Genomic DNA, 23,925 nt, shown 5'->3' on the forward strand with positions numbered 1-23,925 from the left:
AAATATATTTGCATGTTATATTTTTTCATGTAAATATTGTATATATATCAATTGGACCACCCTAACAAAAAATTCTACCTAGTTTCTATTAGTACTCAGCTGGTTTTGGCCTTCAAAACCTGGGCTGCCTCAAAAAAAAAACTAGTAGCTTAGCACTCGTGCTCATTAAACTTGCTCAACATTCTTTTGATGAACCTTAATTAATTTCCCTAGAATAATAATTGGTGCACATATATATATTATAGCTTTTTTCCATGTGCATGCAAGCATCAAATAAGATTTTTTTTTCAGAATTGCTAATTTCTGCAGATGATGACTACATCGAGGGCACGTGTCGCTGCTGCTGCTCTTGACCTCGACGCCGTCTATGGCTCAGCCAGGTAAGTCTATGGCTCAGCCAGGTAAATTGGGGGGCATTGCCCCCCCCCCCCTCTCCCCCAATCTTCACACACATAGCTCTGCCTCTGGTAAATATATTTGCATGTTATATTGTTTTCATGTAAATATTATATATATCAATTGGACCACCCTGACCAGAAATCCTAGCTACGCCACTGCTTGTGAAGGGTGCCTTTTCAGTACAGGGACAATGGTGACAAGTATACAATTATACCAGGCAGATCAACACGAGTATGGTAGCTAGCATTTGTATGCTTGTCATTGAGGAGGCCAAGACCACCCAGAACACGCTTAAGGAAAGGTGTTGGATATAGTAATTTACCTAATAACGTTCATTTAGCATTCTCGCCAAACATAATATTTTTTGTTGTTGCGGCCCTTGACATGTCATTTGTGGCGGCTCGAGCGGCAACCCTAGAAGCCGCCGCCGCAACCCCTTCTTAGGCCACCCCCTCAACGTCGCCGGCTCATGTCGTTGGGCAAAGCCTGCTGGCGACGGCGGGGCGTGCTCCCTTCCGCGGCGAAGGCCTTCACGTTGGCCATGATCCCCTCCCTCTTACTGCTCCGATGTCCCTGCTCGGCGGACGGCGTCGTGCTCCCGTGTGCGCGGCGCGCGTGCCCTACACTCCTGCCTTGCTGGCCCGTGCCCAGTTGCGGGCAACCCCTACCCTGGTGCGCTCTGAGTTGTGCTCGACCGGTGCAGGTGTGCAAGGTGGCCCCTGCTGTCACGTGTGCGCCCTCCATCCCGTCTTGCTGGCCCGACCCGGTGTCCATATCCATTGGCGGCACCTCCCTACACCGGCCTTCCGGCCGGATCCGCATGCGCCCGCGCTATGACCTCGTGTTGCCATGGCCTTTGGCCCACCCATAGCTCTGCTCCAGCCAGGCCTGGTGGCTGGCATGCTCCGGATGCGAGGTGAGGAGGCACTGCCGGATGAAAACTCAGTCGACGGCGATGCCTGTGGGTGCCATTTTTCTCAATGGGGGGCGTTAGATTGGCATTGTCTTCCTCCCCTCCTTTGTGGTCTGTTCCCGGGAGAAATCCCAGATCCAGAAATCATCCTTTTTCTAAAAAATAAATCATTGTTATGTGTAAAAGTGCATTAGCAACTCTTTCCCCACATGAAGTTAAGCACAATGGTACGTAGTCTTAGTTTGGCTCAGCCATGCAGCATCCTACTATTTCCTTTTGGTAAAGAAGTTGGTAGTGTGCATTAACTCTACTACTAAATCAAGTTAGGCATATCCTCATTGGTAGTTTAATTAAGTACATTCGCATCTTTCTTTGTGCCTAACCTAGGGGACAAGGCAAGTAACACCGTCCTTTAATCATACATTCATCATACCATGTCGCTTTAACCAAATGCTGCAATAATCACGTGATAATACAACAAGAAAGGAATGTGGATAAGAAAGTCGATCTCGCCGTTCTTCCTCTATATATATGCTCATGCATACAAAGAGCTAATTTAGAGGCACACATTAGTGTGTGTAGCTATTAAGGTAGGTAAGCAAGGTAGCTAGCTAGTACTACACTTGGTTCCAGGATGTCGTGGGCGGTGGACATGGAGAAGAAGCTCGACGACGCTGAGCAACCGGCTAAAGTGGAGAGATGGTTGAAGCACTGCGTTTTCCGTGTCCCATCGCGCTTTAAGATGGCCATTATTGGAGGGTATGGAGAGATGCTTTGGTGGTGTTGATCGCTTAATTTGACCTACATTCTTGCGCCATTAATTTAATTTCTTCTTGTTTTTGGTTTTTCTTTCTTTCAACAACTTGGGTGTGTGTGCTTCCTTTGTTTTGTTTCTTAACTAGTTCTTGATATAGCGTTGTTGTTGCAGTGCTCATGTATATTATAGTAAATGTCATGTTGTTATCAATAGATGGTCCTTTATTAAAGAAGTAATGCAAATGGCAGGGCGAGCTGCGTATACAAGCCACAGACGGTGTCCCTTGGCCCATTCCACCATGGCGACAAGGACCTGAAACCCATGGAGGAGCACAAGCTGAGGGCCGTCCGTCGCCTCCTTCACCGGCCCAACTGCAAGACAACCCTTGCCGAGCTCATCGCCGTCGTGGAAGAGGTGGCCGACGACCTGCAGGATGCCTACATGGACCTAGGCCAAGAGTGGCAGGGCAAGGAGAACAGGGGCAAGTTCCTAGAAATGATGATCACGGACGGCTGCTTCCTGCTAGAGGTGATGAGGACAGTTGCCGCCATGTATCAGGAAAATGGATCCATTTTCATGGCCGTGGCCGACAAGCACGGTGACCCCGTCTTCAGCAAGCACGGAATTCAGCACATCAAGCCATTCGTCCAACGCGACATGCTCATGATCGAGAACCAACTCCCACTGATGTTGCTCCAGAAGATCGTTGCAGCCGAGGAGGGCAAACCACCGGTATGTTACTGACTGCTACTTGATATCAATATGTTATCTTTCCTCCAAAAAGATAAACACGACAATAAATGGGTGTACATGCATGTAGAGCACGGCTTCGATAAATTTCATGGTGCTTAAGTTCCTGGAAAGAGAAGATGTCCCGGAAGGGCTCAACCTAGGACTCCACCCGCTTGACATCTACCGGACGAGCTGGCTCAAGGCAGGGATGAAGACAAGGGGCGACAAACAAGGGCAATGCCACCCACAAGGTTCTGGTTTTGAGAAGAATGATATGCATTAGAAGTCTTGTTTCCTGATAATATAGTTATACTATACTTTTTTCCCCACTCATGAAGTTTACAACACAAAATCTCATAACTTAGGCCTCCTCAAGATAAAAAGCTGGATGCATTCATGCTTCAAGGCCCGCCAACATAATATTCATAGGGACAGGGGTGTGGAGACAGAGACCGGGGCATCGCGTCTTCCCCAAACAACTATGCATCCGCAGAGAGTGGTGCCACGGTCGGCGTGGAAGTTGTCTGAGGCAGGCATTCAGTTCGTGCCCAGCAACACGAGCTGTCTTGACGACATTAACCTGGATAACTGGACGCTCTACATGCCCAAGGTACTTATAGACGACTCGACCGCCTACAAGTTCCACAACATGATGGTGTTCGAGGCGATGCACGTGGGCACCAAAAACGACGTGACGGCGTACGTGTTGTTCGTAAAGGACCTCGTGGATTCCACCGACGACGTGCGCCTGCTGGTGAAGAAGATGATCCTGGAGCATGACCTTGCCGACGACAACGCTGCCGTGGTGAGGCTCTTCAACGGCCTCACCAAGGATGTGTACGAGAACCAGAAGAGTCAATTGTGCCGCGTGCATGATGACCTGGTGCACCACTACACCAATCACCGTGCGCGTGTCAACATGTACGAGTGGTGGGCACGCCTTAGGAGCAAGTACTTCAAGAGCCCCTGGACGGCCCTTGCCCTTCTTACCGCCGTCCTGCTCCTGGTCGGAGACATCGTGCAGTCCGTGTATGCAGTCCTAGACTATGATCCCAAAAAGGCCAAACCCAAAATGGATTAATCGGAGAGATGCTTTTGTCTTGTCGCATTGTTTCCCAGCAAGTTGAAGTGGAAGAAATCCAAGTGGTATCCCTTGTGTTATTTACTCTCGCACGGTGCTTATTCGGTCCTCAAAATATATCGATGCACATTGTTATGATGTTTCTAGGATGTGTTTTCTGTCAAAAAAAATTGTTTTTAGGATGTGTGATGTTTTTACTCTATTTTTATATTTACAGTAGTATTTATTTTTGTCATTGGGCACGGTTTCTACGGGCGAGTGCTGCGGGAGCGGTGGGTGCCGGACAGCCGGCGGCGGTGGCGTCCGGACCCGAGGAAATCTGGATCCATTCCGTCGCCAGCAGCGGAAAGGCTGGATTTTTCTTCCCCCTTTCCGTCGCCGCGCTTCCCTCCCCGATTCCTCGCCGATTCCTCCTCCTCCTCCTCCTCGTGCCCCAAATCCATCCTCTTTCCTTCCGCCCGATTATCTTCTTCCGACCCCGCCTGGATCCATCCACTCCAGATCTTCCTCCTCCTCCGGATTGCGCTCCGGATGCGATAAGGAGCCGGCCAATGGCGCTCGGGCACACGCGCCTCGACGTCCGGCGGCAGCATCAGCAGCAGCACGCCGCCGCCTCCTCATCCTCCTGCTGCTCCGCCCCCGCCGTCGCCGCCTTCGTCGGGCTCTGCCTCGTCGCCGTCTGGACGGCCTCCTCTGCGCTCGTCACCCCGGCCGACTTCTCCCCGTTCCAGGCCCCCTTGTGGCGCCGCGCCGCCGCTCCGGCCGACGGAAACCCGCCCCCCGCCGCCGCCAGAGAAGAAGACGCCGCCGCCGACGACCAGGAGCCTCCCGCGGCCGACCGGCATCCGCCCGATTCCACGGAGAAAGCAAAGGGGGCCGATGAAAAACAAAGCACGGCAGAGAAGCCGGAGGAGAAGCCCGAAGAGAAGCCCAAGACAAAGAAGGAGGAGCCCGAGGTGTTCCCGGACGCCAAGGACGCCGAGCTCCTCAACCAGACGGCGGCGGAGCCGGGCCGGTGGCGCACCCAGGCGGCGGAGTCCAACACGGAGACCAACGAGCGAGCCAACGCGTCTTCCAGCGTCCCGGCGGGGAGCCACGGCTGGAAGCTCTGCGACGTCGAGGCCGGAGCCGACTACATCCCGTGCCTGGACAACCTCGAGGCCATCAGGAAGCTCCGGAGCGACAAGCACTACGAGCACCGGGAGCGGCATTGCCCCGAGGAGGCCCCGACCTGCCTCGTGCCGCTGCCGCCGGGCTACCGGAGCCCGATAAGGTGGCCGGAGAGCAGAGACCAGGTTCTTTCTAGCTGGACACTGAACTGAATTCTCTGTCTTTGGTGCATGATTTCAGTTATCTTCAGACATGTTTTGGTTTGTTTACCTGACTGACAGAGGTTTTTTTTGGTTCAGATATGGTATAGCAATGTTCCTCATACCAAGCTGGTGGAGTACAAGGGGCACCAGAACTGGGTGAATGTCTCCGGGGAGCACCTCGTCTTTCCGGGAGGCGGAACCCAGTTCAAGCGTGGTGCTCTGCATTACATTGATTTCATTCAGGAGGTAACACTCAGACATGCCACCATTCGTTAGAATATCATTCTCAAGTTGATCAGTTCAGAGCCTTTGCGTTGTGAAAATATTGTTCTAGGCATGCTATGGTCAGATAATGCAAATGATTCGTTGAGTAGGTTGAAACTGAGGTTCTCTGTTTGACATGTCTGATGCTACTACGCAGGCAAAGAAAGATGTGGCATGGGGAAAACGAACCCGTGTAGTTTTAGACGTTGGCTGTGGAGTTGCTAGCTTCGGAGGATATCTATTTGACAGAGATGTGCTTACGATGTCGTTCGCACCGAAAGATGAGCACGAAGCTCAGGTGCAGTTTGCCCTCGAGAGAGGAATCCCTGCTATATCAGCGGTTATGGGTACCAAAAGACTCCCATTTCCTGGCGGGGTCTTTGATGTTGTACACTGCGCACGCTGTCGGGTACCATGGCATATCGAAGGTGCTTTCTTTTACAGCAACAAGCTTCTTGTATAATATCGTTCCTCTATGTTGCTGTTGTCTGAAATTAGCAGTGTTGTCTGGCAGGCGGTAAGCTCTTGCTAGAACTGAACAGGCTATTACGGCCTGGTGGTTACTTTGTGTGGTCTGCGACTCCTGTATACCAGAAACTGCCGGAAGATGTCGAGATATGGGAAGGTAAAATTATTTGATGATTACCGTTGAATTATTTTTGCACTGTGGATATACCATTGTCGTCCAGAAACTATATGTTAAATCCTGATGTAACGAAATGTTGAATCCTTATCTAATATCGATTTTATTTGCACATTGTCAGCGATGTCTGCTCTAACAAGGTCAATGTGCTGGAATCTGGTCAATAAAGTAAAGGATAGGGTAAATCGAGTGGGAGCAGCGATTTTCCAAAAACCAATGGACAACCGATGCTATGATGCAAGATCTGCTGCAAACCCTCCACTCTGTGGAGAGTTTGATAATCCTGATGCTGCCTGGTAAGTGTTCTCATTTTCAACAGGCTATATCTTTTGATGCCGATGACCAAACCTTGTACCTAATTTTAAGTTCATGTATTCTCTTATCACCCTTCAGGAATGTTTCATTGCAGTCTTGTATGCATAAATTGCCCAGAGACCCCGCCATGCGTGGTTTACGGTGGCCAGAGGAATGGCCATTGAGGGTGGAAAGGCCACCTTACTGGCTGAAAAGCTCTGAGACTGGAGTGTATGGAAAGCCTGCTCCTGAAGATTTTCAAGCGGACTACGAGCACTGGAAGCGGGTGATAAGCAATTCGTATATGGAAGGCCTGGGTATTGACTGGTCTGCTGTCAGAAACGTTATGGACATGAAAACTGTATACGGAGGGTAAGAACGGCTCACATCATTGCTCTTTTTTAGCATCGAAAAGAATGAAAATGGTGCCACCCAGTCTGCATGGTTCTTCACAAGGCCAGAAGCAGAAAATTTCATCATACTGCAGTACATAACATTAATCCGTGTCATCCGCTTCTTGCTGTTTTAGGTTTGCAGCAGCTTTGCGGAATATGAAGGTGTGGGTCATGAATGTAGTTCCAATTGATTCGCCCGACACGCTCCCAATCATATACGAGCGCGGGCTGTTTGGACTCTACCATGACTGGTGCGAGTCGTTTAGCACCTACCCGAGAAGCTACGATCTTGTCCACGCGAACCATCTCTTCTCCAAGGTTAAGAAGAGGTAATGGTCTTTTCACTAGAGAAAACCGACATGGCGCGAAAACCACCATGACTGATCAAATGCTGTTTAATCTGCTGAATTTATGCATGGAAAACATGCCGTTGTGATGGTTGTGGATAGAACAAGAGTTGAAGTTTGACTCTTAAGTGCTGAATGATGCTGCTGTAGGTGCGAACTGTTGGGTGTGATTGTGGAGGTGGACCGGATAGTGAGGCCGGAGGGGAGGCTGATCGTGAGGGACGATATGGAGACGATACGCGAGGTGGAGTCGATCGTCAAGTCGCTGCACTGGGAGGTCCGGCTGTCGTACTCCCAGGAGAATGAAGGCCTTCTGTTTGTGCAGAAGGCCATGTGGCGACCAAATACTTCTTCGAGTTGATCGAAGCTAAAAAAAAGGGGGGGATCTGGATGAACCATGCATCCCATTGGTATAGACATTGTGTTTGTGTAGAGGGATGAGTGTAGCATAGCATATTGAGATGATATTGTTACCGCCGATTTTGTTCTTATGTTAGCGGAGCGGGCAAGGGCAATGAATGTGATGTACGTATGTATGTAATGCATGATTATTGTTCATGTTGTTACGGGCGAGTAGGCTCAGCAAAGATTGAGCCTAACATACATAGCTGATAATAAGATGCACAAATTTTTCGTCAATGAGATGTGTGTATTTATATTTTGTTTTGCTGAAAATGTTCACTCATTTGACAAAGATGGGACATTTTTGTTTTTCAGTCTTCGGCAGTGCATGATTTTTATCATTAGAGCATAGTAAGACATATATATATATATATGCACTAAAGTTATGCAATACAACCGTATATTAGTGTTCTAAAAGTTTTAAAACGATTCAGACCATGAAAAAATAAATAAGGAAGAGCTTCAGTAAAGGTATGAAGCTTGACATAAGCCCCAGAAAAAAACTATGGTGAATTGCATACTCCCACGGTCACATATTTTAAACTTCGATCTAAATGTTTCAAAAAATCTGAAACTTATTTTGGATGTTCACAAGACAGTCTGCATGAGATAGAAATTGTCCTTTTTATTCTGAATTTGCCCTAATATTGATCATTATTGTTGCCCTTAGAGCGATCAACCTAAACAAGGGGTTATCGTGTACATAGAGCATCTCTAGCCGATGTCTTCAAAACCTTTAGAAGAGTAAACTTGAGAGATAGCCTTAAACTGTCAGAGGGAAAAAAATTAACGAGTTATCCCCAAAAGGCAGCCAGGCTCTCTCATTTTTACTCCTCGGGCACCACTTCTCAGGATAATTTGGGCCACTCCCCCTCCCGCCCAAGCTGCCACCACTTCCTACCCGAGCCGCCCAATCTCGCCGCGGCCTCCACTGCAGCCCCCGAGTCCAGCTGTAATGGAACCGGAAGGCTCCTCTGCTCCCCCGCCTGCCGCATCGCCCCACCTCTCCCCGCCTGCCGGTTCCAAAGGGCCTTTAGTACCGGTTTCAGAGGGCCTTTAGGCCTAGTTGGTAGCACCAACCGGGACTAAAAGTAATGGGCATTAGTCCAGTCTCAGTTGCAGAACTAGGACCAAAGGCCCTCTGAAACCGGGACTGAAGGACCGTTTTCTACTAGTGTAAGTGCATTACCATATAAGGTTTTAGGGTTTAACAAGACAATTGTGACCATATTGAAAATACATCTTATTAAGGTTATCTTTTACTCACATTATTCTTAAAACATAGAAATACGGAAAGCATATGATTAGTCTCATGTCCCTTTGAGTTTTACTCCCTCCGTTCGAAAATAAATATGGACACTTATTTTCAAACGGTGGGAATACATGTTTGAAAAACTAGAGTCATGCGCACCAACGAGTATTTGACATTATAGGACAAACTAAACGAAATTGAACAAGATATTTGCAATGCGGTCCTTAAGACAAATTCCTACAAAATACAATCGTACTCCCTCCTCCAAAATAGATGACCCAACTTTGTATTTTGGAACAGAGGGAGTATGAATCAAACACGTACATAGAGTTTTTTTCCCAAGAAATGGAATCAGCCCAAAATCTGATGATGGCCCTTTGAATCAAAAGAAGACCAAAATATGAATCGATAACATCCAAAAAAAAACATGTGAATCCTATGAATTTTTTCATTTGAATCAACAAGGTTCAGATAAGTGACGGATAGACAGTTGCCCTACCTGAAAGCAAAAAGAATTGATTTTTTTTCAGATAAGTCGTCCTCCCCAATCCACCATCGTCCGGCGATGCGGCTGGCGGCGGCGGCGGGGGCCCTCCGCCCCACGGCCGCCCTCCTCTTCCACTCCCGGTCCCGGCCGCACCGCCTCCTCCCCTCCCCGCGCCGCTCCTCCCTCCCCTTCGCCCGCCGGCGCCGCCACTCCTCCTCCGCCTCCTCCACCGCCACGGCCCTCGACGACCCCCCTCCTCCGTCGGCGCCCGGCCCGCCCTCCCCCGCCCCACCGCCGACGCCCACGGGGGAGGGCGGGGAGACCAAGGCCGCCCGGCGCCGGCGCGCGCGGGAGTCCCCGGAGGGCATGCTCAGGCACCGGCTCGACATGTGCTCCCGCGACGCGGACCTGGCCACGGCGCTGGAGCTCTACGCGGCGGCGGTCGACCCGGCCACCGCCGTCCCGCTCGCGCTCCACCACTACAACTGCCTGCTCTACCTCTGCTCCAACGCGGCCGCCGAGGACGCCGGCGCCGCGCGCCGCGGCTTCGAGATCTTCGCCGCCATGGAGGCGCAGGGCGTGGAGCCCAACGAGGCCACGCTCACCAGCCTCGCCCGCCTCGCCGCCGCCGTCCGGGACCCGGCCATGGCCTTCTCCGTCGTCCGCCGCATGGCCGCCGCCGGCATCCCGCCGCGCCTCCGCTCCTACGGCCCGGCCCTCTTCGCCTACTGCGACGCCCGCGACGCCGCCGGGGCCGCCGAGGTCGAGGCCCACATGGACGCCGGCGGGGTCGTGCCGGAGGAGACCGAGCTCGCCGCGCTGCTCCGGGTCAATGCCGACACCGGGAGGGCCGACCAGGTGTACAGGGTGCTGCACAGGACGCGCACGCTCGTCCGGCAGGTGTGCGAGGCCACCGCCCAGGTGGTCGAGGCCTGGTTCCGGTCCGACGCCGCGGCGGAGGCCGGGGTGGAGAAGTGGGACGCCAGGAAGGTCAGGGAAGGCGTGGTGAAGGGCGGCGGCGGCTGGCATGGCCAGGGCTGGCTCGGCAAGGGGCAATGGGACGTCGGGCAGAGCGAGATGGACAAGAACGGCAAATGCCAGCGCTGCGGCGAGAAGCTCGTGTGCATAGACATTGATCCTTCCGAGACAGAGACCTTTGCCAAGTCCCTCGCCGAACTCGCGTGCAAGCGGGAGGTCAGGGACGATTTCATACGGTTTCAGGTTCATTCTCTCACCCCCAAATAGTTACAAGTTGATTCTATAATTCTTACACACAATGTTGCTTTCTTTACCACAAAACCCTACTACTACTGTATTACCAACAATTTTTTTAACGTAGTACGAGTATACATAGTTGTTTCCATATATACACTCCATGTATGGATTTTGGTAAGGATTCGGAGGCCCATCTTCTCAGTTGTCATGGTGGCTGATAAGAATTTTGGAATGGCTAGAACACATTTTATAATGTGCAGTGCTATAATTTTTTATAATGCCAGTCATTGTCATTACTCCATAAAACTTCATGCAGCTTGTCAGCATCAAATGTTTGATCGTGGACGGAAGCGGTGATATCATTAGCGCTTCTGCCAGCATGTTATTTGTTCGCACTTCACCTCTTGGTTTAAGTTTTTACCCATAGTAACCAAAATCCTTTGGGTTGAGTTACTTGGCAAGATGAAAAAGATTGTTTTACGACCGTTTGTTCTTTTTTTTGTGATTTATTTAATTAACTGCTTATATTCTGCACCTGAAGCTTCTCTGTCTAATTGATAACCTGGTCTCTCCAGGACTGGCTCCGTCGAAATGGACCATTCGACGCTGTTATTGATGCTGCTAATGTCGGCCTTTACAACAGTAAAGCTTTCAGTTTTTCTCAGGTAAAAGGAATGCTGTCCGGCAGGCATATGATACACTTGTTCTTGACATGCAGGCAGAGAAACACGGCTAACGCTCCTGCTACAAACTATGATTTTGTTGTAGGTGAACTCTGTTGTAAATGGCATACAGAGAGTAACCAAGTCAAAGAAATTGCCACTGATCGTTTTGCATAGGAGCCGGGTAAATTGCGGCCCTGCAAAAGCACCGCAGAATCAGAAGCTCATAGAGAGCTGGCGAAATGCTGGAGCGCTATATTCTACTCCTCCTGGTTCTAATGATGATTGGTGAGCCCATGTTTCCTGCTGCTTAACAGATGCATTATTATCTATCTGCGTCCCTTACTTGAGCTAGCTGGTAGTAGGCTAGGCTCTAATGAAGCAACCGTTGTGCTCTTTACTGTTTTCTAAGTTCCAATAGATAATCGTGAGAAATTTCAAGGCAGAGATTTGGGATATGACTGCTCCCACGATTGATGAATTTATTTTTCTAGCCCTGAGTTGTGCTTTAGCTTTTTCACCTTTACAAATAATCTCTCCCCTTTTCTGCTGCAGGTATTGGCTGTATGCAGCAGTTAGTTGCCGTTCATTGCTTGTTACGAACGATGAGATGCGGGACCACTTGTTTCAGCTTCTTGGCACTAGTTTCTTCCCCAGATGGAAAGAGAAGCACCAGGTTTGTTTTCTTACCGCAGAATCCAACACATCTTATGCCTGGTTCAGTGTCGATGCATCAGTCGTGGATGCACTGAATTATATCTTTGAAAAAGTTGATCTAAAGAACCCTGGCAAACTCTATGCAGGTCAGGCTAACATACTCGGGCCGCGGTCCTACTTTCCACTTGCCGCCTCCTTATTCAATTGTCATTCAGGTGATTAATCTAACTCCGAGTCAGGCGCATTGCCCTCCGTCAGCATCAGTAGCTCATGAGTACACATGCTGAAACAAGCGATGTTATCGTCCTTGGATGCAGGAATCCGAAGCCGGGAGCTGGCACGTGCCGACGACGACCGGAGACGACATCGAGAGCCCGCGGCAGTGGGTCTGCGCCACCAGGAAAACTTCGGAGGGACCGCCTTCTCCACCGCCCCAAGCTCGCGCTGCCAGCAAAACTTTGGAGAAACCACCTTCTCCGCCTCCCCAAGCTCGGGCTGCCAGCAAAACTTTGGAGAGACTGCCTTCTCCGCCTCCCCAAGCTCGGGCTGCCAGCAAAACTTTGGAGAGACCGCCTTCTCCGCCGCCCCAAGCTCGCGCCACCAGGAAAACTTCGGAGAGACCGGCCTCTCCGCCGCCCCAAGCTTCCGGCACCATCAAAACTTCCGAGGGACCGCCTTCTCCGCCGCCCCAAGCGAGGTTAAGTGACCTTGGCTGGTAGCCTCTGCTAGACCTCATGTGATGGGGGTGCATGAGCATATACCAGAAGTAGAAAAAAATAGCACCCAGATTTGGGCCTATTTATTTTAGATTTAAGAAGAAACAGGGCCACTAGGTGCAGCTCTTTAGGTTGAGATCATGTAGCAAGGTGAAAATGAAAATTGAAATTTTGGTTGCTGTAACAAGGTGATTGGTGAATGTGGATGGTTTTTTTTTTACCCTGTAAACTCATTGTACTCCCACAAGAATTTGGTAGTATCATCATGGTGTAATTTACTGCTTGTGCCACTGGTTATTTGGCAGTAGAAACTACTGTTTTTTACAGCCATTTTTTAGATGATTGTTGTTAGAAGTGTCCTTGATGTAGCGAATGGGTGTTGTGGTGGGTCCCTTGGTGTCAGTGAGGGTGTTGTGTCCTGCGTTATCCATGCATGTGGAAGGCAGCGAATGGGAGCGCGCCACGTTTGAGTCCGGGTGTGGAGCCCGCCGGTGCGTCGTCCACAGCCATGGAAATGACTAGGGGCGAGCGGCAGCCATGGATTGCTGCCCACCCAATCCACCTCTCCGCTTTCTCTCTCACTCTCTCGTGCAGCTCAGGCAGCAGCCACGTACATCTCTCTCTCTCTCTCACTTCTTGTGCCAAGCACGCGGCACCTCAGCCACCGGAGGAGGAGCTCGAATCCGGCGGCCGGCCGGAGCAGCAGCAGGAGGTGGCGGCTGCAGGATGCCACGGCGAGCAGGGGCTTGCTGTTGATGCGAGATTCCCAATGGCGTCGCGCAGCGCCGCGCTCTGCTTCTCCGCCGCCGTCACCAGCACCACGGCTACCGGTGGCGGTGGCAGGGGCAGGAGCCGGAGGCGCTTCTTGGTCGTCTGCTGCGACGGCAGCCGGAGATCCGACCTGCTCTCTTCCTCCCTCGTAACTCCAACAACTCGCTTCTTCTTCTTCTTCTTGTGTTGTCTCGTGAGCTCACCTGAGAACAGAGTGGCAGCTTCTCCCTGTCTGTGTCCAGGCGGCCAAGGTGCTGGGCGCGCCGACGACCTTCGACGCGGCGAAGCTGACGGTGCAGCACGCCGCCGGCCCATCAGCGTTCCCGAGGGCCTACACGCTGAGCCACTGCGACTTCACGGCGAACCTGACGCTGGCCGTGTCGGAGACCATCACGAGCGAGCAGCTCCGGCAATGGGGGCGGCGGCGCGACGACGTGTTCGCCGAGTGGAAGGAGATGACCTGCACCGGCGGGCCGGGCGGCGGGGAGATGACGCTGCACCTGCACTGCCACGTGAGCGGGCCCAACCCGCTGCAGGAGCTGGCCGCCGGGTTCCGCTACTACGTCTTCTCCAAGGAGCTGCCGCTGGTGCTCAAGGCCGTGGTGCACGGCGACGCCGCCCTCTTCGCCGCCCGGCCGGAGCTCATGGACGCCCGCGTCTGGGTGCACTTCCACTCCTCGTCCAGGAAGTACAACCGCATCGAGTGCTGGGGCGCCCTGCGTGAGGCCACCAAGGTGCTTCTTCCTCCTCCTCTGTCATGATTTGCTTATATATAGTTGCATCTACTACTAGTTGTGATGATCAATATATTGTACAATTCTGATGTGCTTGGGGGGTTGCAGAGGAGTCTGCTGGATGGGGGGCTCGTCGACGAGCTCCAGAGCGAGATCACCGAGCGACGAAGAACATGGAACATATTCAACGCCCTCGTCTCGTTTCTGCTATGATCGGTCCGGTCCGGGTGTATATGCATGTACATTGAGAAAGATTTGAGAGATAGGGCAAGCGATGTGTTGCATTGCTCGTGAGAAAGAGAGAAAGGAAGAATTATGCTTTCATTTCATTCTTTTGCTCTGTCTGGTCATTCTTTGCATTGCCTTGTTGGCAAGAGAGGAACTCTGGACACCATTCTTCAGTTCCTGACATGTACATTACTGCCAACCAAATCGGTGCATTCGTTCACCTTGTTATAAGCAAGCATGTGACCCCCTTGTTTATCGAATGCCGACGACATTTGCTGACTTGATTTCGATCGCTACTCGAGTACCGTCATATGTTTTCTATCTTTTTCTCACCAGCAAGGCACCGCTCTTGCTGCAAATTTCTCAACATATGTTCCTGCAATTGGGTTTCAGGACTGGATAAACACAGCAGTGTGTCTTGCAACTTCCTTGTTTGAGCTACTATTGCCTTGTAATAATCCTCAATGTTAAGCTGCAACAAAGCTAGTTGGTTTCTTTGATCAGCTTATATTGTTGCGTACGGCTCAGACTCTGATTTGTGGTTGCAACAACAGCGAGTGGATGAGCTTTGTTATGAACAAGCACTAGTAGCTGTGAATTGAATTATCGCTCGTAGATGAGCCCGGGCTCCGAAATTGAATAATCGTTAGTAGCCGCACATCTTCTCCAGGATGGATTGTTTCGAAAGAAATTTAGTTGCACCGTGCGGCTCCCTCTGTAAAGAAATATAGAGCGAGTGTACTTCTAAATATAAGCCCTTTTAGAGATTTCAATATAGACTACACACGGATGTATATAGACGTATTTTAGAGTGTGGATTCATTTATTTTGCTTCGTATGTAGTCTATGTTGTATTCGCTAAAATGGCTTATATTTAGGAACGGAGGGAGTAGTGGATCCAGAAGTAACTAAAAACAAACTGGTTTGCATGCTTCCCACCATAATGTTGTGCATATACATTTTTTATGAGTCAAACTTTGATCAGGTTTACTGAGAAAATTATCAGTATCTACAATGCCAGACATATTAATCAAAATTGTGTCTTGTGACATATCTGATGATATGTATCTGTTACTCTAGATGCAGATATTTTCCTCTATAAACTTAGTTAAAGTTTGTAGATTTTGATTTTTAAGGATATATGCACTATATATTATAGTAACTATAATAATTTGGCTTGCAAGGTTCAGACTTTCTCCCCCAAAATTCCATCCACCCATCAGGTTTCGCGTCCAGACTCCCGCAAAGTCCCCTCACGTTTGTCTTCTGTTTGCGGAAGAAATAACATCTGAACCGCGGCGCGGACCGATACAGGACCGCGTTGGATGGGTTTTCGCGCCGTCCGGGCGTATACGAAAGGTTTGCGGGTCGGCATTGGAGATGCTCTAAATGTCTGATGTCATATGTCCTATCTGAGAGGATCTACTGCCACAAAGTTAAAACTAAATGCCGTTTTTAGCGCTGATGACGGGTGGTAGGAGGCTGCATTTTGAGATGCACGGTTGAACAGTTGAGAGTAAATTAGGATTAGTTTGGACAGTGAGCAGAGCTTCTAAGGAAATGTGCTTTATTTAAGCGTATGTGTTGCTGCTCATGTTGAGGCTGGTGCTGCGGTGATTTTGACAGCTTGAAGCCGACTTACTGCACATTTATTTGAAGACTGTAGTGCATGCGGAAATACAATTCGGCTCTTGGGAGCATATGCTCCTGCCCATAAAAAAATGTTTTTTTTCAAATGTTAAAAAAATTTGAAAGAAAATATATGTGATTATTGTCATACCAAAACGTTACCTGCAAATTTTTAAGAGGAAAGCTTAAGTATTTTGATCCGTGAAAAAAAAGAACAAATCAAACGACAAATGTTACCTCCAAATGTTACACTTAATTTTATTTTTTTTCACCGACAAATCACCGTCAATCCGTTTCACATGAAACTTGGCAAGCACTCTTGTTACACTAACAAAAACATCTACGAAAAAATTCAGAATTTTTATATTTTATTTACTATTTATTTTTAATTTACTGTTCATTAGGGAGCCAAAACGGCCCTCCGGTAGTATATGGGGTATCAGAAGTAAGAGAAAGAAGGTGTACCGGCCACACATAGAGCCTGTTTGGGATTGCTCTGCTCCTAAAAATTCAGCTTGGCTCCAGAAAACACAAGCCAAACGGGGTAGCTCCATGATATGCCGCTCCGCAAAAAAACTAGAATCTGAGGTATAACTCCCAGTTTTTTATGAAGCTCTTTAGGGAGTGCTCCAAAAAACTCTAGAAGCTGGAGTTGGGTGGAAATTACCCACCACTGCCACGGTAAGTGGATACCCCTTCGTTTCTCCCTCCTCAACCAATCAAATAGATCCTTTCCACCAAATTTCCCATTCTTTAAGCTGGAGCTATATGGAAGCCAAACATTCGCTTTGATAGTGCTACAACTTCTGGATAAAACTGCTCCTAAGTGAATTTAGTGGAGCAAAACTGATTTTGGTGAAGTGGAGCAGTCCCAAACAGGCCCATACTATATCAGTTTTGAGGGCCCGCGGACCTCCTGCCGTTAGCTCATCGATCGCCTGCTGGAGATAGACCATTGCTGAGATCCGCGACAAGCACGACGTCCTTCTTCACTACTCGGGCGTGTGCTCCCAGCCCACCACGTCCACGTGTGAGTGGGTGTGCGCATTCGCCCTCGCTGCCCCCACCACTGTTGTCACCAGCCAATTACAACGGCGACGAAGAGGAGGATCTCAAAATGGCCATCGAGCAATCCGAGCTCGCCCAGCTCTCCGAATGGGAGGGCCTGGTAGTGTAGCTGTCCTTGTCGACAACAGAAGATGTCGCCGTCCCCGGGCCGGAGAGTGGGAGGTGGAGGTGGAGGAGGAGTCGGTCATGCCATTTGAGACGGCGGTGGGGCAATCGTGGTCGTGGACGACTATGGTGCCCTGCATGCCAGAGTTGGCGTCGGCCCCGCCGTGTGGGTGGCGCGCAGACATGGTCACCGCAGCAGGAGCCGATGGCGCAGCAAGCCAGCAACCGCCCGAGCCAGAGCAGGCATCGCCCGCGTCGACGCACACTTGTCTCGTGGCCATTCCGTGGTAACCTCCGCCCTTGGTCGACTTCACCGTGGACGACGGCGGCAACATCCAGGGGTAGTTCTAGGGTTCTTTTTCTGTTTCTTTTTAATTTAAGTTAAAATGTTTAAATTTCAAAATGTTGAAAGTTAAGTTAATAATGTACGGCTGAGCCTTTTAGTGGCAACGTGAAATATTTCAAACTTTAAAGTGTTGATTTCATTTTTAGATCTCAAAATATAATGCTGAAATGGGTTGGCCACCTTGGGCACACCTACAGCAGACAAGAACGGACGCCGGTGTCCGTCTAGCCGACCTAAACAAACGAAAATCGTACAAATAGCATGTCAGTTTGGGTCTCTTCGTTGCTAACGGCAGAGTCAACATCCAGACAATGGGTGTAAAGATTTCCCTAAAAATCACATTTTTATTATAATTTTAAATTTATTTTATGCATATATGTGTATTATAGGAGTACATAAATAGCACACCTTCTTGCAAAAGTAATAGGTGTACAAGTGTACACCCAAGTACTACCCTACTAGCTCCGTCCAGCGCTGGAATTGAAGTGGCAGAAACATTTTGACACGTAGATTTTGAAATCCCCACATAGGTCGGGGTCGGGGGCGAGCGCCGGTGCCGGGTCGGGCGCGGCGGTGCGACGGGGGAAGAAAGAATGGGGATTTGGGGGAAAAAGACGGGATGAAGCAGGAAGAGTGAGAATTTTGGGTTAAGTGGACGTAGCAGTAGCGCGTTTGGACAAAACGCGCTGCTACTACCTTCAGTAGCTGTAGCGGTTTATACGAATGCGCTACTACTACCTTCAGTAGCTGCAGCGGTTTAGACAAAATGCGTTGCTACTACCTTCGCTACTGCCAGTTTTTCTTTCTCTTTTCCTTTATTTTCTCCCACTTTTATTTCCCGAGAGCAGTGAACAAAGGGAGGGCGATATATATTGCATCATTTGACGGTTAAATATGTATGCAAAATAGGAACATATATATTACATCATTGGACCCATGCATAATAATGGCTAAGTGTGTATACAAAATAGGAACACACACACACACACACACACAGATATATATATATATATATATATATATATATATATATATATATATATATATATATATATATATATATATCATTTGACGGATAACATACGGTTCCTCAGTGCTGACGTTTTCGTTTTTGAGTCAGCTTCTTTCTCTTCTTGTTCGTCGAAGAATAATTGAGCACCTCATTGTGACTTTGCCTTTTTCATGGAGTATGATTTTTCTTAGGTAATGTAGTATTGATTCTTCTTTTGACGTATACTTCATCATCATCGTCATCTTCCCTCATTGGGTTGCCGTACTGATCATTGTCTTACTCGTTGGCGACTTCATCCATTCTAATGATGTTCCTTTTGCCTCTCCTCACGACAACACGACTGGGATTGCATGGGTCGGTTATGAAGAAGCATTATGTCACGTGCTTAGCGTGTACCCATGGCTCGTTTTTTGCGATAGCGTTCATGGTAGCGCTCTTGGCGTCGGGTATAGTCATGGTAGTGAAAATTCGGTTTTCTCTTTCGACATTCTTAGCCCATCTGACACGGAACATCGTCCTGTTGTGCAGTCCAGAGTAGTCAAGCTCCCAGATCTCCTCGACCCTTCCATAAAATTGTTCGGTTGCGCCGTTGTCGCTGTCGGTCATGCATTCCATCGTCACCCCTGAGTTTTGATCATCACTGTCCATATCTTTGGCCTCCGTGTAGAACGTGTATCCGTTGATATCATATGCCTGATAGGTTACGAGGTTGGGCGAGGGGCCATATGCTAAGGCGTATATGAGCAATCCGTCCTTAGAGCCCTCCTCCGGGGGATTAGCAATAATATGCTCTTTGAACCAATGCAGGAAAGTGGAGTTGTGCTCTCTAGTAACTTCGGCGTTCGTCCTGCATACCCCCCGGTCACGATACTTCTTTGTGATAATTTCTTTGTGCAGTGCCACGAAAGGATCTAGCTCGTCTAGGTGTTGTAGCACTACCAAGTTTGCTCTGTCAAAGTCGCTGCGTCAATCTGAGTATGCCACGTGCAGTTCCCTGCGACCGTTGCAGTGACCATCTCCTTCGAGCCTCCCATCGTGCTTGTTAACGGGCAAACCAACACTAACACTAGGCGGCTGGTCTGCGCCATATAGAAAATTCTCACAGAAAGAGATGCACTCTTGTGTCAAATAGCCCTGGATGATGCTTCCATCCGGACGAGACATGTTACGAACGAATCCTTTGATGATCCCATCCATCCTCTCAAACGGCATCATGTTGTGCAGGAATGACGACCCCAGGTCTATTATGTCATCCACAATATGGACACACAGATGCACCATCACGTCAAAGAACACGGGCGGGAAGTACATCTCAAGCTCATTCAGTATCACAACGATCTCTTTCTATAGCCTTCGGAGCTGCTTCACACTGATCGACTTTCGAGAGATGACGTCGAAAAAGTTGCAGAGACCAATAAGCGTGTCACAGACGTGCTTGTCCATTATCCCTCTAAGGGCAACAGGTAGTATCTGCGTCATCATCACATGACAGTCATGAGACTTCATCCCGCTGAACCTTTTCTTGTCCGTGTCTAGATATCTGCTTATCTTGCCACAGTAACCGGAACTAACTTTGACTCCGGTAAGGCACTTAAAGAATTGATTGATCTCAGCCTGACTTAAGGTGAAGCAAGAAGGGGGGCAATAATCCTCTTTCTTTATTTTCTTGCCCTTCTTCTCCCGTGCCTCTGTCTCCGTCTCTGTCTCGTCTGACATTTTACGGGGCGGCATGTGCAGATCTTCCCTGATTTTCAAATCTTGCAAGTCTTTTCTTGCCTTTGGCCCATCCTTGGTCTTATCCGGCATGTTCATCAGTGTTGCGAGCAAGCTCTCAAGGACATTCTTACAGATATGCATTTGATCAAGGCAATGAGGTGTATCGAGTTTGTGCCAGTACTCCAAGTACCAGAACACAGGCCTCGTCTTCCATACCTTCAGCAGCGGCTCCGGCGCCTTTCTCATCGTCTTTCCCGGCGCGGGGCACTCCTTCCAGTTTTTCAACAGCTCATCGATTTCGGCACCGCTCCGCTTACGTGGAGGTCCTCGATGCTCAGCGTGACCATTGAATAGATCTCCACGGTTTCTCTACGGGTCGTCCTGTTCAAGCCATCTTCGATGCCCCATGTACACGATTTTCCCAGACCCGCCATCTTTCCTTGACGTTAGCTGCTGAGACGTCGTATCATCCATGCACCGCGTGCATCCGCAATATCCATGGCACACCTGGCCTACCACATATCCATAACTGAGATAGTCGTGCACTATCGTGATCAGCGCGGCTCTCATGTTGAAATACTCGCCTTTGCTGGCATCCCATGTCTTTACCGGTGTTCTCCATAACGTGTCTAACTCCTCCTGAAGTAGCCCCAGATACAAATTAATATTATTTCCTGGTTGTTTCGGCCCTTGAATAAGCATGCTCATGTGAATGTACTTCGATTTCATGCACAACCAGGGGGGAGGTTGTACATCCATACAAACACGGGCCATGTGCTATGGTTGGTGTTCTGGTTGCCAAATGGATTCATGCCATCGGTACATGTGCCGAGCACGATGTTCCTTGCATCACATTCAAAATACCGATAGAAGCTGTTCAACGCTCTCCACTGGCTTCCATCCTTCACGTGTCTCAGCTTCGGATCATCTCCATCGTCGGGCTTCTTCCTCTCCGCGTGCCAGTGCATTAGCTTTGCTTCCTTGGGATCTACAAAATACCTCTGGAGACGGGGAGTGATCGGTAAGTACCATACAACTTTCTGGGGACATTTCTTCCTGGCCTTCTTGTATCGAGAAGCATTGCACACCGGACAACTTGTTTTTCCGCGTGCTCCTTCCGATAAATTATGCAATCGTTGATGCATGCATGGTATCTAACGTGTGGCAGATCAAGAGGGCACACGATCTTCTTGGCCTCATCAACACTAGTAGGGCATAGATTACCCGCGGGAAGAACATCCTTTAGGTACTTGAGATGCTCATCGAGGCTAGTGTCGGTCCATTTGTTTTTAGCCTTCGTCTTCAGGAGTTGGAGCGTGAAACTCAAGCGGGCCACCTCAGGATTGCAACCATCATACAATGGAGTGTTCGAGTCTACCACCAGTTTCTCCAGCTTAGCCTCCTCTCTAGAAGCAGCTCTCTCAGTACTCGTCTCCTTGCGAAGCAATGCTTGAACATGAGGGTCCCGCACGATTGAACTTAGTACCGACGAACTCTGCTGCATGGAGTCCATGTCGTTCTCTCCGCCGCCATGTCCGCCCCCTTCTCTTCCGCCATGTCCGGCCCCTTCTCCGCCGCCATGTCTGGCCTCTTCCCCGCCGCCATTATCGATCATCTCTTCCTCTTGCCCCGTGTCATCATTGCCTGCCCCGTCGGCATCCTCAACATCATCATCCTCATCTTCAGTTATCCACCGAGTATAGCCATCCATGAAACCAGTCATGAGCAGGTGCGCTTCGACACGACCATCGTCATAGGGGTCGAGCCAAACTATTCCTTTGCATTTTCGACACGAACATAAAACCTCTGTCAGGTTATTTTCTTTCATGTCCTGCACCGCCGACCGCAACCACCTGTCCACCATCATTCCACTGACCATCATGAACGTCTGCACGGTAATAACAAAACAAATTGATTATAAAAATGCATGCATGCATCAAAGTCATACAAAAATTTGGCATGACCTTCCCTAAAAATAGGACATATATGGATCTAGAGTTTGCCCGGAATTCGCCGAAACGGAAATAAATCGATATTTTGGCAAAACATAGGCAACTCAAAAGCACAATTTGGCGTCAACTCATGCCACACACACAATTTCCATAAACATATCACACACACATAAACATATTTCCATTTTGCAAAAGCATGAAATTTTAATCACCTCTATCTCGAGATCGAGCACACAGTGGAGATGATGTTGTAGGGAGATCAAAAGTGCACAAAGCTCTTCTTGACAAAGATAGATCTAGTTAGGGGGCAAATATGTCACTTAACTAAATCCTACATCTACCTAGCTACCTAATTTGGGAGGAGACAACTTCAAGTAGTGGAGGGGGAAGGAAAAAGAGAAAGGAGATGCATTAATGGAGGTGATGTAGTTAGGTAGGAGTAATAAAGAGAGAGAAAGGTAGATAGAAGAGGGAGAGTAATGGGGGAGAAGTATTGAGAAAGAAGAGTGAGAGTGGGAGCATGTGGGAGGTAGGGGAAAGGGAAGAGAGGAGGGGGAGGGGGAGGGACGGGTGGGAAAAAGGTGGTGGGTTGGTGCGGATTAGCAGTAGCGCGGGAGTTAAAACGCGCTGCTGCTAAGGAAGTAGAAGCAGCGCACTTTGGGCAACGGCGCTCCTGCTAACCGGGACCAAAAAGTGTGCCAATTTGAAATTTAGCAGCAGCGACCTCAGAAAAAGCACGCTACTACTACATCCATAGCAGTAGCGCGGCTCGTGACACCGCGCTGCTGCTAAATGGAGTTTGGTGGACACGCTGGTCGATATTTGTAGCAGCGCGGTTTACACCGAGCGCGCTACTGCTAAAAACTTGTCAGTAGCGAGTTTCCCGCACACGCGTTACTACTAATTAGCAGCAGCGCTCCTTTTTGAGCCGCGCTGCTGCTAAGATTCTGTGTATAGGCTTTTCCCTAGTAGTGTCCCGTTGACACAGCACCGTCTCCACCACAGAGCACCCAAACATGAGCAGTTAGTAAGGCAACTGCAGTGCCCAAAGCACGAGGGCCACCACTCCGAACCCCAAGTCAACGCTTAAAGCAGAAGAAGAATTGTTCTCAGGTCAGGTTCTGTAGCTATGGTTCATACTACTTTGCTCTTGCATCACTGTATTTACTCATACCAACTAATTTCAAATTTGAAGGATGCAATTGAAACTCCAATGGCGCAACAGGTATACTTTAAACCTGTTTCTTTAACGTGTTTGCTGTTGTAACTTGCTCTATGTTGATTTCAGCTAAAATTGAATAAACCGTTCTCATGCCATGCACATTACAAGTGTTGTTATTGCTGTGTAGTTTCCCACACTTATATTCTGTCTATGCTGCTTTGTCTTAAATAGATATGATTCGAACTGTATCTATCTTGATTTGGCAATATAAACTAGAATGATATAGACCATACAGTGACCATACTACATAGATATATGTTTGTTTCATGCTGTTATCCTGTCCACCTTACTACTGAACTGGTTTACCAAAATGAGTTTCATATACTACATTGTAAACCTGTGATGTGTTTGTTTGTTTCTCTTTTAGAACGCGGATAAAATATTGGAGAAGAGTACCCCGTTATGCAACGGTAAAGGAAGTAATGCAGATAAGGTTCAAGATAGTGAGACATCCCTGTTGGTCTCCAAGAAAGCTGATAAAAACTATATTGAAGACACTGAGACAACCCCAAAATTCTGTCTTGATATAGTGTTCGAGTTACTGGCTACCACTGCTGGCACCAGCTCTTCGAACTCGCTGCTTGAATCAGTTCGGCTTCTTGAGTCTCAACTT

At 49.0% G+C, this 23,925-nt stretch overlaps 4 protein-coding genes across 5 annotated transcripts; all 4 read left to right on the forward strand.

Moving 5' to 3' along the window:
• Positions 1-1,901: 1,901 nt before the first annotated feature.
• On the forward strand, positions 1,902-4,022 carry LOC119366648 (UPF0481 protein At3g47200-like). Its single transcript, XM_037632418.1, has 4 exons — positions 1,902-2,071; positions 2,318-2,801; positions 2,890-3,052; positions 3,167-4,022. Exons 1-4 carry the CDS (start codon positions 1,947-1,949, stop codon positions 3,880-3,882), a joined length of 1,488 nt encoding a protein of 495 aa, XP_037488315.1. The 5' UTR covers positions 1,902-1,946; the 3' UTR covers positions 3,883-4,022.
• Positions 4,023-4,160: 138 nt separating this feature from the next.
• Positions 4,161-7,796, forward strand: LOC119366647 (probable methyltransferase PMT26). The gene is made up of 8 exons (XM_037632417.1): positions 4,161-5,177; positions 5,292-5,441; positions 5,617-5,887; positions 5,974-6,084; positions 6,224-6,398; positions 6,496-6,768; positions 6,926-7,120; positions 7,289-7,796. Exons 1-8 carry the CDS (start codon positions 4,434-4,436, stop codon positions 7,497-7,499), a joined length of 2,130 nt encoding a protein of 709 aa, XP_037488314.1. The 5' UTR covers positions 4,161-4,433; the 3' UTR covers positions 7,500-7,796.
• A 1,546-nt stretch (positions 7,797-9,342) lies between these two features.
• Positions 9,343-12,807, forward strand: LOC119366650 (proteinaceous RNase P 1, chloroplastic/mitochondrial-like). The gene is made up of 6 exons (XM_037632420.1): positions 9,343-10,500; positions 11,070-11,159; positions 11,263-11,444; positions 11,712-11,832; positions 11,960-12,028; positions 12,131-12,807. Exons 1-6 carry the CDS (start codon positions 9,358-9,360, stop codon positions 12,530-12,532), a joined length of 2,007 nt encoding a protein of 668 aa, XP_037488317.1. The 5' UTR covers positions 9,343-9,357; the 3' UTR covers positions 12,533-12,807.
• Positions 12,808-13,081: 274 nt separating this feature from the next.
• Positions 13,082-14,541, forward strand: LOC119366651 (protein STAY-GREEN LIKE, chloroplastic-like). 2 transcript variants are annotated; one of them, XM_037632421.1, is made up of 3 exons: positions 13,082-13,448; positions 13,522-14,034; positions 14,143-14,541. In XM_037632421.1, exons 1-3 carry the CDS (start codon positions 13,299-13,301, stop codon positions 14,245-14,247), a joined length of 768 nt encoding a protein of 255 aa, XP_037488318.1. In that variant the 5' UTR covers positions 13,082-13,298; the 3' UTR covers positions 14,248-14,541. The 2 variants fall into 2 exon arrangements, with proteins under 2 accessions (XP_037488318.1, XP_037488319.1); XM_037632422.1 differs by having other exon boundaries at positions 13,543-14,034.
• The last annotated feature ends 9,384 nt before the right edge of the window (positions 14,542-23,925 follow it).

Source organism: Triticum dicoccoides, chromosome 2B (assembly GCF_002162155.2).
Source record: "Triticum dicoccoides isolate Atlit2015 ecotype Zavitan chromosome 2B, WEW_v2.0, whole genome shotgun sequence".
NCBI lineage: Eukaryota > Viridiplantae > Streptophyta > Magnoliopsida > Poales > Poaceae > Triticum > Triticum dicoccoides.

Bases quoted from the DNA above. Each gene is read 5' to 3' on its own strand.
- LOC119366648 (XM_037632418.1), top strand. From the start codon at position 1,947: ATGTCGTGGGCGGTGGACATGGAGAAGAAGCTCGACGACGCTGAGCAA. The intron at 2,802-2,889 runs GTATGTTACTGA...ACATGCATGTAG, and splicing joins CCGAGGAGGGCAAACCACCG to AGCACGGCTTCGATAAATTT. The intron at 3,053-3,166 runs GTTCTGGTTTTG...CTCATAACTTAG, and splicing joins AGGGCAATGCCACCCACAAG to GCCTCCTCAAGATAAAAAGC.
- LOC119366647 (XM_037632417.1), top strand. From the start codon at position 4,434: ATGGCGCTCGGGCACACGCGCCTCGACGTCCGGCGGCAGCATCAGCAG. The intron at 6,085-6,223 runs GTAAAATTATTT...GCACATTGTCAG, and splicing joins AGATGTCGAGATATGGGAAG to CGATGTCTGCTCTAACAAGG. The intron at 6,769-6,925 runs GTAAGAACGGCT...TTGCTGTTTTAG, and splicing joins ATGAAAACTGTATACGGAGG to GTTTGCAGCAGCTTTGCGGA.
- LOC119366651 (XM_037632421.1), top strand. From the start codon at position 13,299: ATGGCGTCGCGCAGCGCCGCGCTCTGCTTCTCCGCCGCCGTCACCAGC. The intron at 13,449-13,521 runs GTAACTCCAACA...ACAGAGTGGCAG, and splicing joins ACCTGCTCTCTTCCTCCCTC to CTTCTCCCTGTCTGTGTCCA. The intron at 14,035-14,142 runs GTGCTTCTTCCT...GGGGGGTTGCAG, and splicing joins CCCTGCGTGAGGCCACCAAG to AGGAGTCTGCTGGATGGGGG.
- LOC119366650 (XM_037632420.1), top strand. From the start codon at position 9,358: ATGCGGCTGGCGGCGGCGGCGGGGGCCCTCCGCCCCACGGCCGCCCTC. The intron at 11,160-11,262 runs GTAAAAGGAATG...ATTTTGTTGTAG, and splicing joins AAGCTTTCAGTTTTTCTCAG to GTGAACTCTGTTGTAAATGG. The intron at 11,833-11,959 runs GTTTGTTTTCTT...AACTCTATGCAG, and splicing joins GATGGAAAGAGAAGCACCAG to GTCAGGCTAACATACTCGGG.